The 15333-nt window shown below is 48.3% G+C and overlaps 1 protein-coding gene across 1 annotated transcript in view; it reads right to left on the bottom strand.

The window, feature by feature from the left end:
- The window catches only part of RIMS4 (regulating synaptic membrane exocytosis 4), a 45946-nt gene extending 35300 nt beyond the window's left edge, over positions 1-10646 (bottom strand). The window contains exon 1 of the mRNA XM_042883719.1: positions 10550-10646. Within this exon, the coding sequence (XP_042739653.1) occupies positions 10550-10646 (97 nt within the window). The remainder of the gene's footprint in view (positions 1-10549) is intronic.
- Positions 10647-15333: the final 4687 nt, after the last annotated feature.

Genomic DNA, 15333 nt, shown 5'->3' with positions numbered 1-15333 from the left:
CCATCCAACATTTCATGGGGCTCCAGTAGGTAAGCCAGGAAGCACGGAATGAAAAACAGAACACAGGGAAACACACCCAACACAATGCCATGGTAGAGGCACTTGGCTAGGGCTGGATTGGAGGACTTACAGAGAATTAAGAGCATTTCTGCAGGCACAGAGCAGACGGGTCACAGGAACAGACCCTTGATTTGAGACAGAAACTAGGAATTTAGTTAAAACAGATGGAAAAAGTTTATAGAAAGATAACTCGGGTCTCTGGCGTGGCTCAAGCAGAGCACTGTGCCAAACAGGAGAGCTGAGAATTACTGCTGTGAAACTCCAGAAGAGATGTTCGCAAGTCAATTTCTTCCCTTACATTCAACCTCTACTTTCTCAGATCTTTCATTTATCCTCTCATTCCCTTCAAGTGGTTCTACCAGCTGGTAGAATCACAAGCCAGCACTTTATTGTACGTGCCCCCCTTATGCCATGGCAGCAGTGTGAGCACAGCCTTGCTGCACACACACACCAAGGAGAACGGCTCGCATCCCCAGCTATGATCACCCACAGCTCATGCCTTTGAGGTAGGTGAATCATCAGGTAAGTGGCTGCCTCTATCTGTGCAATCTTCAGAAGCTGCTCATGCACAATAACTAAACCAAGCCTGCTATACTTCCAAGTGTCAAACAGAAGTGGAAAATATCAGTGGTGGAATGACTGCTGGCTGCCATATAGAAATACCCTTACCTTTATTGTTTCTTGCCAAGCCTCTAGCTTATCAATAAAACACTGAGAACAGCTCTCTCTGTGTCGAGGGAAAGGAGCCAATAAACATGTGTTGTCTGCTCAGTGAAAAAATCTATGATGCTAATTTTGGAAAACATCACCTGGCAGAAACATATAAATACAGAATGAAAAAGGGAAAAAACAGACTGGCAACACTGTGAATCCTAGTGGGACACTGTTACTGCAGAGGAAGCAGCAAGAACTGAAGTATTTATAGGCAGCCCAAAACCACTGCCAGAGACAGGAATGGAAGCAGGAGACAGAGTACGGGACCCTACAGAGCCCTGCTGCCCAGGAACAGCCCCAGGTTGACAGCATCTGCAGCACAGGATGAATTACAAGAGTTGCTGTATTACGGAAAGGAACACTTGCCTTATTTAAGAGACCCTAAAGACCAGAGAGCATCGTGGCAACCATCAGCCCCATAGCTACCAGCAGTCCTGCAGAAACACGTACCGTTAGCAGCATGGCATTCCTAAAGGCCCCAGATGGAGAAAGCAAGAACAACGATGACAGTGAGCACCGACACCACCGCATGAGAGCGAGTGTCATGGGATGCTAACGTTGCCATGGCAATGTCCTCATACTGTGTAACATTTTGACACTGTCTGTTTTCTGGGAAGCAGCAAGGATGTGGCAGCCTGCAGAACCTGCGTGGAACGGCTGTTAGAGCTTCGCCACGGCTCCTGCTGCAGCCAGCAGCCAATTCCGGCTGCCCGGGGATTGGACGTTGACCAATCTGGCAGCTCCACTTTCTAAAATGCAGGAGGAAGCTTTTAAACAGAAACAGCTCCATACATCACTCCGATTTAATATGCAGACTGCCAGGCTGAGCACTAGCCTGCACACCTACTTTCGGCATTTCTTGCCCCGGTTTCCAGACCAGCATTCTCAATGATCCTCCATCAACTTCTTTGAATCACAGAACTCAGATGAGCTCAGTACTCCGCTCAGCCTGGCTGTGTGCAGTGATTTAATACCTTGGCCTTTCTACTCACACAGAAACAAAAACCCAAGTCCTAAGGGATGTAGCTGTGGGTTATGTGATTCCCACTGGCAGATGTACGTGGATCACTCAGATAAGGTACAAAAAAGCGGTGTGTTTTCTGAGAAGCGTGTTCTAAAATCATCACTGACCAAATGGGAAACATAACACCGGGGCAGCAACTCATTTTGTTGGTTTTGTTTTGTTAAGGGGGGGAACAGTGGACTGCAGTCAAACCTTAAAGTCAGTCTGGACCACTACCTACCTTTACTGTAAGCTTAACAAACCCACCACAAAGGTAAAAGGTCTGTACACAAGTGCTGCAGAGCAACTGCTCTGATCTCTTGGGCCACCAGTGGGACTTCACAGCAGTAAACAGAAGCAGAGAAAGCTGTTGGGTCTTGTTTGCCATGACAGAGCTATCCAGGAATGAGCTGACTCCAACAGCTGGAGGTCTAATGAGCACGAAAAAGAGGAAGAACCTTCTCATTTGTGTTCCTGACAGAGTGATCAAAAAACAAAACATGGATGTAAAGCAGCAACACTTCAATCTTGAATCAAGTTTTCCCAACTTTTTGCTAACACTGTGATGACATGTACTGAAACAAGAAAGGAAAGGTAAATAGTAGAAATAATAGTAAAAAAAACCCCAAACATCCATCCAGCCACCCAACCCTTCCAAGATGCTGAGAAGTTCTAAACGAGGAGCTGGTTTTCCAACAACAACAATCTTGATCTTCTTAGACATCTTGACTGCAGCACAATTAATGTGTTTGCCACCCAAGGGGCAGGGTAAGTTCCCTGCTCACTGTAAATACAAGAGGCACTGGTGGGCAGCTGGCAGGAGCCCCACACCCACAGAGCAGGTCTGGCCCATGAGCAGCTGGAATGTTACACATAAAGGATGGCAAGCTGCAGACAGGGACAAAACCACGAGTGGGAGACCACAACCTCCTCAGCCAGACTTGCCACCAAAGCAATAGTAGTGATTCAGTAACTACAGTTACCTTTAATCTAACTACTAACTGCGAATCACACCTCACAGTCCCCCGAACTGAGTGCTGCACTAGGGAGGTAGGGGGCAAAGAGAGAAAGGAAAAGAGAAGACAACTCCTGATGCACTGGAGGCAATAGGTTTCCAAAGATGCTGCAGTTCACCTGTGACCCTGTTACAGAGCTGTACTTCAACTGCCAAAGCCATCCTCAAAACATTTCAGTATCTCCTGAGGACAAAGCACTTATTACAGCCATTTATTCCAACCTTCAAGTCCTACATCCCAGTAGCACAGCTCTTGCTCAATGACAGAAACAGAATCCAGAGTGATGCTGATGGGACAAAGTAGTTCACCTTCCCAAATCAAGAAGAGGAAATCCAGTAGAGGAACACATAGAAAGCTGTAACTTCTCAGTGTGGAAACCATTAAATGCACCAATGTCAACAAGCAACTGAGCAGCCAGGCAGCCATCGTGCAACCAGAAAGTGGCAGGGAGCACATCTGAAATGGGAGCCATGAGCAACGACAGGCCTGCAAACACCACACACACGCCTGGGGTGCTGCACCCGAGTGTGGGGTGACAATCCCCCTCTGCCAGCAGCCCTCAGCCACAGCCCTGCACCGTGCTGTTCTGTGCAAAAATCAAACCAAACCTGGCTAGGCCAAAACGCCAAGGGCTGAAAAACGAGGGAGAGGGATGAGACAGCAGTTGTCATCATCACAGTTGTTTCCTGATTGTTAGCACAGGGCAGAACAGTTGTATGATGTGAAGTGTTGCTCCAAAGCCAGAAGTGACCAACTGTTTCCCACGTCATTGGGAGCAACACAATAGTACCTCTTAATTTCCAGGATGATTTAGTCTACATTGCAGGCAAAAGTGTCCTTCTAATTAGGAATCTTCAATAGGAAGAGCTGTTCATGGGAAGGTGCAGGACACCCTGCACCCCTAAGAGTAAGGAGGCGCTGGCATCAGTGTGAATTCCCCTTACTCAAAGTAGTTTTTAACAAAAACGTGACATTCAGCTCCATATGTGCTATGCTCTCCAAACTGTTGGGCACTTGAATGCTTAGCTGGTTAGCAGTTCTTTGCGTGATGGAAGGTGACACAACGCTAACGGCACGAAGCTGAAATATGAATTATCTGCCACAGTGACTTCCCTGTGGCTGGATTTGGTTAAAAAATTGGGCTGCTGAGCTTTGCTTTATTCCTATATAAAATCAGACTGCATCAGGGCTTCCCAGGCTTCATATGCATGCAGTTTTGCTACAGCAAAACAAAAGATAACAAAAGCAGATTCAAGAAAGCACAGCTTGGTAACTAAAGCGGAGCCTAATTTGTGCACACCATAATTAAAGCAATGGCCCCCCACAGAGGCATCATTTGTGCTGCACGATCCCTGTTTTGACACACATTCCCATACATGTAGCATAGTTCTACCCTCTTCCAGAACACAAAACCAAGTCTCCAAGGACCATCATTACACAGATGGGTATTGCATTCAAAGTGTGTTGAGGCAGCACTGGACTAGAAATTCTTATTCAAACATGCAAACAGAGCTTCATGGCAGATGTCTGAGGGGGAAGGAAGCAGAGGGGATGGCAGGGCTGTGACACCCACATCTCACTGCCCTACTGAAATGTGTAGGCAACTTACAGACCACTTTCTCAATAAAACATTCACATTTCTAATCTAACTAAGGCACTGAAACACGAGCAGATAGTGCTTCAGAATCTAATTGCACAGATAAATTATTTCTTAAAACAACTGCTCCAATCAAATCTAATTGCTCCCCTACACAAAGCAGAAACATACGTTCTGTCAAACAGAAATATTGAAGCAAAGTAGTTACAGCATTTCACGACTTGTCCCGATGTAGAAATCTGACAGAGTAAAGCCTTCCTTTTAGCCTGGAGAACAGAGTGCTTTTGAATTAATAAATGTTGCATTAGAATTAATTTCACATGAAATAGAAGCAGTAAGGAAACAGTTTCTCCCAGGCAGAAAGCTTTTCAGGGACACACTCTTCTACTCAGAGTAAATTGACAGCAAAATAAAGGAAAAAGATATCCTTCCCTCTGTGGCTGGAGGGATGGCATCCAGGCAGCCCTGCGCAGCACTGCTCACAAGGCTGGTGTGTACAGCATCCTCAGAGCACCTGCAGCACGTGTCAGATAGTCCCATTCGAGGGAAGGAGGTGGCATCATCGTTTCCCACTACTCATTACTCTAAATTGTGTGATACAACAACCAGTGCTATGGGGACAGCAGACTCCCTCAGAAACCCCATCAACTCACTGACATCCCTCCCCTCTGCAAACCCTCAGCCAGATGACCACCAAGGAGAAGCTGGGAGCAGTGACAGGCTGTCCCCAGCCCCAGGTTGCGTTTTTGGGCAGAGCAAACCAGCCCGGCCCTCAGGGAGCGCTCTGCCTGCAGTATGGCACAGCAGGACCCAACATGTGCTAACAGAATTCTGCAAGGAGCTGGTCTGGGTGTAGAGGAAACTGCCACAGAGCTCAGTCTGTAACGGCAGCCCACCCCTCAGCAGCCACAAACACAAGCACCTCCCCGCATACCTGTTCGTTCCAAGGCCAATTCGGATCTGTCCTGCAGCATACAGCGCTGGTTAAGTCCTGGAGTTTAAATCCCTGCAGAGTTCCAGGGATGAACTGTAATTTCATTTGCAAAAGGTTAACAGGGAAAATGCTTAACATTACAGCCATGCAAATAATTTCCTTGTCCTGTGAATGCTCTCTGCATGGATGCAGTTGCCTACCTCACCAGGAACCAACAAATCTGGTTTTAGAGCATCCTATAAACCTGTAACATCTTTTGGATAAAAGCTAGAAGAACTAAACTTCAATACAAATGCAGATCACGTGAACCCCAATCCAAAACAGCGTTACAACTGAAAAAAATCCATGGCAACTAAAACTTAAAAAGCTACATAGGAGATCTGCTTAATAACTTTATGACTCTTCAGTGTTTAAAATTATATAGAATTTAAATGGTTAAAATTAGAGAAGTCCAACAGATAAGGCAAAAGCATTTTCTACACTAACCTAACAGTGCACAACCAGCCCGTTATCCCAGCCCAACATTCAATGTTACATTAATATTTCACATGGCTTCTCTTCAAAGCAATTGATCACAGCGCAGTGCATCTGTCAGTGCTTGATAGTGTGTGTGAGCAGCTTCCATCTCGAGCTCAACTCTTCAGAACAAGCAGCTGCCACGAGGAAGGCCTGCTGTCAGTATCCAGGAGACATTTTGACTTTGGAAACCATTTTCTCCCTGCCACATCCTCAGTTCCAGCTGGCTGAGGAACGATTGCACCCTGTGCCTCCACAGCCACTGTGCTGGGACCCCAAGCCATCAGACTCCACCGCCATGCGGCTACGGCCTCGGTACGTCACAGAGCCTCTCAGCTCCTCATGCTCCCATAGGTGTACAATCCTGAAGTCACTCAAGCTCATCCCTATGCTCACGGTGCGCCTGGTCTTCAGTGCCGCTGTACGGGCAGCATGAGCCACGGCTTATCTCCCAGACAGCTGCATCTGTCTCTTGTCAGAGCATACCTCAGGTGCCTTCTATCAGTGCAACCGGATTTCTATCCCTACGAAACTGGGGCACAGGGTGGAAGAGAAAGGAGCTGGTGCATGTCTGCCCATCAGCCACAGCACAGCTGGAACAGACACCGGCATGAGAGGTGCTCCTGGATCCTGAAGTTCAGGCACTATCTTCGGGCAACCCAACCTCCAGTTCTGGCCCTGAGAGCACCCAAGGCTGGCAATGCCATTCTTAGGAGACACCATCGAACCTGCAGATTCCACAGACTTCAAAGCAGGCATTGCCCCACCTGTGCCTGAAAGTACAGTCTGTGTCCCTGGTCACACAGGCTCCTGCATGTGAGCCCACCCCTTCTCAGAGCTCCCGGACACCAACCCCCTTACACTGACTGTCCCTGGCAGCAAAGCCACCTCCTTGCTTCCACCTAGAGCTTGCTGGGTTTTACAAGCATAGCTCCAAGTCTGCTACTGTTACTCTCCACCAAATCCTCACTTCAGCAAGCAAAAGTTAAGCAGAACAGCCCTACTAACGTTGCAGACCGTCCCCAGTCCTGGGTGAGACTGCTCAAGACCTCTCTGGGCAAAAGAGCTTTCAAGCACCCTTCTGCAGCACTCAGGCCTCAGTTGCAACCTGCATCCAGACCTCACAAGCTGTCTACAAGGCAGGTTCCCACAGTCATCATAAATCCCCAGCACACTATTTTTAACCTATGTGCACTTGCCACTTGGCAGTTCAGGTCTTTCTGACATGCTGCCACCAGCAGAGCTGATTCTAGCCAAGGGCAAGACAAAGCATCATGGCAGATCCTCAGAACAACCAAGATTTATGTTCACACTTACTAATAAGGAGGGTTTCAGGCTCGCATCTCTAGAAACGTGCACACGGAGGGGGCAGCCACAATAGAGTTAGTGTGCTTGTGATGGACAGCAGCCAGTAAGACAGGAGAGCAGAGGGCCCTGGGTGGCAGGCAGGCTGCAGGCAGCCTATCACACCCCAGCAGGGCAGGGGAGCAACACAGAACCACCCGTACGATCCTAGTAAGTAAACCTACTTCGTAGCCCTAGGTACGTCTCCATTTGGACGTCTGCACTTAGTTTTCTGTAACCTCTTTATAGCCTACTACTCAATAACTGAAAAATTATCAGAGCGTTGGCGTTTGCATAAGCTAAAACAACAATTAGGCAGATAATAACTGCAGTTTCAAAATCGTTAACTTCCACTGACATTGATGGGGACCCTGGCGGAGCGAAGAGAGCAGCACTGAGCCAGCAGGAAGCACGGCAACATTACCATTCGCAGACCAAAAGAGCGATTAACCTAGCGTCCTTACGCTACTGAGTGCAGACAGTAATTTCTGTTATTTCAAAGCCCCACTGCAGCTTACTGGTGAACAGAGCTCGGTGTTTGCTCAGAGTATCCTCTTTGTATAAGCAGCTGAGGAACGAGCAGGGTATTACAACACAGGAGTGCAAATTTCAGTGCCACTCCACATTGGTCTCTTAGCAGAGAGGCACACAGTCCTGTTTGCCACAGCACACACCAGGGGCTCAAGCACACACTCACTCACATGCTCTGGAAGCATTCCAAAGATTACCACTTTCTCACTTCAGGTTCTTCCCATCACTGTCCTATGCACACTGGCCTGCTTCTCCTGCGCGCTGTGTCACAAGCAGGTATCACCTGCATCTACTCTGCAGCTGAGAAATCAGTTCAAACTCAATGGTTTCGTGGCAGGCAGAAAAGCTGTAAAAGATTACAAGAGTCTTCTCCTATACTGTCCAGAAGATGGACAGTGTAGAACAAAAGGGAAACAAATGTGCAGAAAAGGGCACATTATGAGTCAAAACATTTCTCAAAAGCAGATCCATCTTCCAAGACTAAATGTGGGAAATACCAGAACCCACACGTACCACCAAACCCAGCTGGCAGCTCCCGCACCACCACACCTCTCAGCACGGGCACTCTGACCAGTTTCCTCCCGCTCCCCTTCCATCTGACCCACCTTTTAAAGTAACTTTAGTGATAAGCTCAAAGTTTTCCTTGGTTGTAGATATGAGCTCTCATTTGGCTGCTTTCCCTTTCCACAGGGATGCCACAGTCATCCACCAACTCCTCGTTTTTTTTCCATAGGATGACTGTTCTCTTAAAGATGCAGTTCTCAGCTTCAGACAAGATGGATGATGTGTCAGTCTGAAATACCACTGTTATTTTGTCAGTGCCCATAGGATCAACTTTTTTTTTTTTTTTTTCTTTTTTGCTGTTGTCTCTTATGGAGAGCACCTTGCCAAATGCAGCATTCATCTCCTTGATGGGGCAAGTAAGATACATATATATTTTTACTGGCTGGGGAGAGAGGGGGCAAGAAATCACTTTGCAACTTTAAGTGGTCAGAATCTCACTATTTCAGGGCTGTGCATAGCGATGAACATCACAGAATATCGCCTGGCACAGTCTCATCATTTCTGTTATAAATCTCCCTTTCATGACATTTACTGTCTCAAAAAAAAATATTACAGGCTTTTTAGCATGAAAAAACATTACAAAGCAGCACACACTCATTCTTGCTGTTGGCTCATACATGTCTGGATGCACATTAAGAAGCAGAAAATACAGGAACAATACTGCAACATCCCCAATGTACTGAACATCACCCCAACAGCTTTGCTAACATGACTAACTCGGGCAGGCAAGAGCCACTAATAAGCTGATGGAGAATGAGGTCTTAATTGTAGATTCATTTAATTCAGAAACAAGCACTTGTGTTGCATTAAGAACAGCCTATTAGCATTCATGCATGAGCATTCAGTAAGTGTGAATAAATAAATACAGTTCTGAGCAAAACCATTTTTCTAGGCACTGGAACATAAGGTATTTGCTCCACCATCACTCTGCACAGAGCAAAGAGGTCAGGCACCAGGGAATGGAATGCTGTCCAGGGCACTGTGTCAGGTTCTGGTACTCAAACATGTCTCACCATTAATCATTTCTGAAGCAACAGTGCCAGGAGTTCCCAAAGCTCCTGTTATTGCCACGCATTCAAACCGAACCTGAACTGAAAATAAATAACGAGCAGAATTTTGAGAACAAAATTAAATATCTATCCATTGGGGGATGCAATCCTGTGCCCGCTCCCTGGCATCCTTGCAAGATGCTGATGACAATCACAAGTTAATCACACAGATGATGAATTTATTCTTACGTCAATTCCTCCAGAAACAACAACGTTAAAGGTGCAGCACTGCTGATTCGCCCATGTATTCCTGCTGGCATTTGCACATCCTGGGATGAGCTAACAAAGGCGCATGCCGGCATTTTGAGGGATGCAACCATCATGGTCCATGCTAAAACATGCCTTAGTTACCAACTTTCATCATTTGCTGCTCAGAGGATTCACGTTCAGTCTCTGGCACAGTTTGTACTGTGAAAAGCATCACTCATTTAGGATTGAGCCACTGGGGATAGATGAAGTGCTCATACACTCCTCTCCATCCACTCCCTGGTGCGCCCTCACTCCCCATCTAGTTGCTGTGCTGCCCTCCACTCCCAGTGCCCTTCCTTTGCTACTGCTATCCCACTTTGCTCACTGATGACCCTCTCCTTAAAGTCTGGCTTTATTTTATGGGCACAGACAGAAATCATTGCAACCGTTCTGAAAGGATTTTGTACTCCTCTCATGATCCACTTAACCCTTATTAAATGGAACGATTTCCCCACTCCCCCATCCTGAAAGCAGCACGGCACGCTGTGCTAATGACAGCCCTAACCAATCATCCCGAGAGCTGACTGCACATAAATCAGCAGTCGGCTGGTCGCAACGTCCAGCAGCAAAACCACCTCCTCCCTCAGCGCCGTCCTTTAATGCCTCACACAGGAGAGAGCTCAGCACAAGGAGAGGGCTGAAGCTTCGGCTGCTCATCTTGCACATCGTGATTTTGCTCTCAGAAGGGCGAGCGCGTAAAAAAACATCCCTCCTTTATTCTCGCACGGGCTCCCTTGCAGCACCCAGCCCAACGCACACGGTGGGTCCGACGCACCTGGTGGGGCAGGAGGGCCCCGCAGGCACCGCACAGCCCAGCACGGCCGCGTCTGCTGCCCCGCACGCCGTGCAACCCCGGACAGATGGACACAGACGGACAGACGGACACAGACGGACACGCGCAGTCCCGCACAGCCCTCCCGCAGGGCGCTGCCTGCGGCCTCGCCTCCCCGCACCCGTCACCCCTCCCCGTACCCGCGTCCTCCTCGTCGAAGCTGTTCATGCAGGGGAAGTAGATGGCCAAGGCCTCGAAGGAGGCGGAGAGGCTGAGGCGGCTCTGCGACCGCTCCATGAAGAGCCCGGAGCCGGGTGCGCCTCCGGGGGCTTCGCCCGCCGCAGCCGCCGGCGGCTTGGCCAGCTTGGCCGCCCCATTCTTCACTCGTAGCACGGCCCGCGGCGTCTTGGCTGCTGCGGGGGCCTCGGCGAGGCGGCGGGGCGAGGCGGAGCGGAGCGGAGCGCGGAGCCCGGTGCGGAGCGCGGCCACCTGCTGCCGCCCGGCGCTCTGAGCGGCGCCCCGCCCCGCAGCCCAGCCCAGCCCAGCGGCGCCAATGGCGGCGCGAAGGGAGGGCCGGGCCGCGCCTCGCCTCGCCGCTGCTGCTCCTCTCGGCTGTGCGGGTGCGGTGCTCAGCCGCAGGCCCTGCCCGGCGGGGTTCCCAGCGCCCCGCAGAAGCCCGTTCTCGGCCGAATTGTGGCAGCATTTACAAACACGCACTGCACGTCCTTGCCTTTCACCCTCTCCCATCCCGTGTTCCCAGTTCCCTCAGCCGCTCCCCATAAGTCCCCACTGTGCTCAGACCCCTCACAGCCCCGTTGCCCCTCTCTGGATGCGCTCCAGGCCCCGATGTCTGTGTGGCAGTGAGGGCCCACAGCTGAGCACAGCACTCGAGGTGCGGCCCCACCAGAGCTGAGCACAGTGATGATCACCTCCCTGTCCTGCTGGCTGCGCTCTTTCTGATGCACACCGGGATGCTGTTGGTCTTCTTGGCCACCCTGGCACACTGCTGGCTCACGTTCAGCCGAGCGTCGACCAACACCCCCAGCTCCATTTCTTCCACACGGTTTTCCAGCCACCCTGCCCCAAGCCTGTAGCAACGTGTGGGGTTGTTGTGAGCAAAGCGCAGGACCCAACGCTTGGTCTTGTTGAACTTCATCCCATTGCCTCAGCCCAGTGAGCAGCCTGCCCAGGTCCCTCTGTGGGGCCTTCCTGTCCTCAGGCAGATCAAGGCTTGCTCCCATCTTGGTGCCCAAGGCCCAGCACACATAGTGAGGACAGGTCTCCACAACCTGTTCCAACTAAGATTTTAGGCTGGTTTTGCAACACCATTTAATAGATCCTGGTAGGAATTCGGGGTGCTGCAGAAGCAGAGTGAGTTTTAGCTCATTCCCAAAGGCTAGTTGCCTGGATTTCTCTCTTGGCACAGAGAACTGCTGGCACTGGCTCAGAAGCACCAGCTGTCCAGAGGAGCTGAACACTGCTTGCTGTGAAGTGGCATAGACATCGTGACATCACCCCACCCATTTTGGGAACCAAGTCTACCTTATTCACTGCAGCTGAGCTTTAGATAGGGATGAGATGGAGCACATCTTCTGAACGTGGCTTGCTCTCCCCATCAAAGATGCTATCATCTTGTGGTACGAAGGAAGATGTTCCTCACACACTTGTTCTTTTCACCCATCATCATCACCAAGAGCCACCCTATGGAATACAGCAGAAAGGCCTTTTAGTGCTCTTACAAAATGCAGATCAGAGTCCAAAGTCATCTTTATGGATGAAGCATAGCTGAAGCTGCTGTAAGCTGGGTGCTACAGAACAGCAACCTGAAAGCAAAATATATTTGCAAGTGCTGTAGCTCCACTACAGAGAATAGAAGGGAGGACACTCAGGGGTTGGTCATGTTTAGTACTTGCCTCAAGCCCACTAGAGCTCTAAGGCTGTAATAGAGCTAGAAACCTCATACTTGCAAACATTGCTTTTCCTTTTATTTCCATACACAGTAAAACACATAAGAATTATAGTCTGTAATAACAACTGTGCTTTTCTCTCAAACAGTTAATAAATAAATCCACAAAGTCACCTAAAAGCCCTTCCAGGGCTGCAGCATGTTCGTGCTGCCAAAGCCAGGCAAGCAGGGCTGTTCCCTGGGCAGAGGAGCCAGGAGGTGATGGCACAGGAGCCCCCCAGGGACACTGTGGGCAGTAGGCCCTATCATCACTCTTGCTCCAAGGTCAGCCGAGGCACAAGCCCAGGAACACACCTGAGGCCGGTTCACCTCTAGCATAGCACAGACAAGAACTGAAGGTTGCAGGATGGAGTTTAAATGGAGTGCCTACTGAGGGACCCAGGTGAAGCTTTTCAGGGTAATTAAGGCTCATTAGTACATTCTCTAGCCCTGGCAAACACAGTTGTTATTACTGGTGATCCATTTGGAATAACAAAGGTCATTTGAGTTTCAGATGCTAAACAGAGTTTGCAAGGCTTATCAATAGCAAGTGCATTTCTTAATCCAAAAACTAATCAGAATTTGCTGTGGAACAGCATTAATTCCTTCATCAAAGGATGGGCAGGCTGTAAAGCAGAAGGAACAGAGTGAACTTATTACAGACAATGATGACTCCAGGTCTGAGTTTTGAAAGGCAAGAACATCAGTGAGGAATGTATTACCATATGCTTAAGAAGAGATTTCAATAGCACCAATCAAGGCATTAGCAGAAGCTGTAGGGACAAATCCAAGTGCATTAAAGCTGTTAGACAGCTCTTTCTACCGGTCCTGGCAGCGCATGCAATCTGAGGAGCAAAGGACATCTGTGAATCAAAATCTGCTTCCAGGTTCCCAGGAGCTACCTAGAAGTGCTGAGAGCTGCTTTCTATGCAAATTCCTATTCAAAGAGGAAGTTTTTAAATAAGGAAAACCAATTTAGTCTTGCCTTTATGCTGCAGTCACCTGAATGTCTCTTGTTCCACTGCATTTTGAAAGCACAGTGATGGCAGATGGACTAATATGTAACGGACAAACAAGCCTAGCCTGTGGTTTGGATGGCTGATCTCTGCTCCCACAGATGCCAAGTGATTTTCAGTGCTCTTCTCTGTCCTTTGCTTTCTTCACCCATGCATGATCTGAGTGCCCCCAGCATCATCCCTTAGCTTTGGTGTCACCTCCCTCCCATTTGCCTGCTTTAAGATTATGTTTCTTAAGGCAGAGACTTGCCAAACTCAGCTACTTGATTACTAGTTGGGCCAAAACATCCTAAACCAAAAACCTCCGCCTTAAAGTAAGACAAAATACGTCAACAGCTGGAATTCAGAGAGGTTAAAGTCCAGATACCTGGAGGAAACAGTTTAAGGGCAATAAGGATTCAAAGTGAAGCTGGCAGCTGTTGGCCTAGAAGTCACTGGTCGGCATGAACAGAATGATCGTTGGGAGAAACTCGGAGGAGTGAGGAAAAGCAAGGAGGTAAATTCCTGCAAGGCTGTAAATAAGCTGAGCGAAACTGAGAACAAACAAATGCAAGGATTTACTGCCTCCAGAACAGCCTGTCTGCGGCTGCTCCACTAGAAGAGGTTCATTGATTGTTTCCCCAGTGAAGTAGGCTCTGATGGATTGAACCATGGAAAGCTCTGATAGATTTTTCCTACTTTCTCTTTCACTTCCCACTAGTCACGTTGCTTATATTTTGTCTTGAGTCTCAGGTGTCTGGGTCAGCTTGGGAAGTTATTTTTTGTGTGCTGGAGTGAGATGATTATTTATTATTGCTATTATTACTATTATTGTTATTAATTCCTTGTTATATGTGTTGAAAGGATACTGAAGGCGGATGCCCTGAAGAGCCAGACACTGTACAAACACATGGTGGAAAACTTTCTCTTCCCCAAGAGCTCACTGTCTACATATTCTAGACAAAGAACAGAAGGCAGAATAATTTTTCTTATACAAGTGCAGGTATGAAGCATGGGAGTTTTACTTGGTCCGCCCAAGACCACATAAGGAAAAGTTCTTTTGGAGTTGGGAATTGAATGCAGATTTCCTGCTTTGATCTCAAGACTACCTTCAGCTTTTTGCTAATATAGGCATTCTTTTTTTCTAGCCTCAGCAAATTTACATCGTCCATGGGAAATAGTGCACATTGCCAAAGCGGCCAGACAGGTTTTTACAGCATCCTTTGCTGGCTGGAATCCAGGCAAGCTGAGAGGGCTCTGGTTTCTTAACAGTCCAGCCCCATTCGTGCTCTGCCATGGCATAGCAAGCGCTGCTGTAAGGGACTGGCCGGTGTAGCATGCTGTGCACAGTGCAGTTCAGAATGAACTGCCCTTCTTTAAACCCCACACCCCACTGGAAGCAGATTTGTTTTCAGTCTTGCTGTTTTTCCACCCTTCTCTTCTAATATCCTTTGTAGTCATCTCTCTCTCTGCCTTTAGTTATCAGAAACAAGCCTGCAAAGGTTGTTTCAAACCACTGTGGAGACAGAGCTGGGGATGTGAGTAATGAGATGCTAAGCCATCATCTTTCAGTCCTACATTCCCTCTTCTTGCTATTCCCAGTTCTCACATTTGTCTAGCCAGTCTTTTCCCAAGGTTAAGATTTGGGGCTCCACACCAGATCATGCACTCTGTTCTTTTGGTTGGCATCTACTAAATTCAGTTTCAGCCCATTCAGTGACTTCCACTCACTGGGAGCAGACTGCATGAATGGGTTGAGTACTGCTATGGGGTATCATTCAGATGACAATCTCTGCTTCGCTCTGCCTTCTCAAATGTTGATTTATTGATTTTTTTTCCCCCTTTGGTTCAGACAGCAAAGGGGTGTTAAATCAGACTGTCTCTTTTCTGAAGATCCAATTGACTGAAACATGGGCCCAGACTGATGAAGTACAGGTAGTAGTAATTTGCAGACAAATGTCATCTGTTGCAATACTCAGCCACAAGCAAAAGGGAAGAGGAAACATCTACATGGGAAAAATATCTTAGGATCAGCTATTTGCTT

The sequence above is a fragment of the Lagopus leucura genome, unplaced genomic scaffold, assembly GCF_019238085.1.
Source record: "Lagopus leucura isolate 7727_CA_CO unplaced genomic scaffold, USGS_WTPT01 Super-Scaffold_100039, whole genome shotgun sequence".
NCBI classification, from domain to species: domain Eukaryota; kingdom Metazoa; phylum Chordata; class Aves; order Galliformes; family Phasianidae; genus Lagopus; species Lagopus leucura.
Note: the sequence above shows the minus strand (reverse complement) of the source record. Positions and strands in the feature narration are given on the sequence as shown.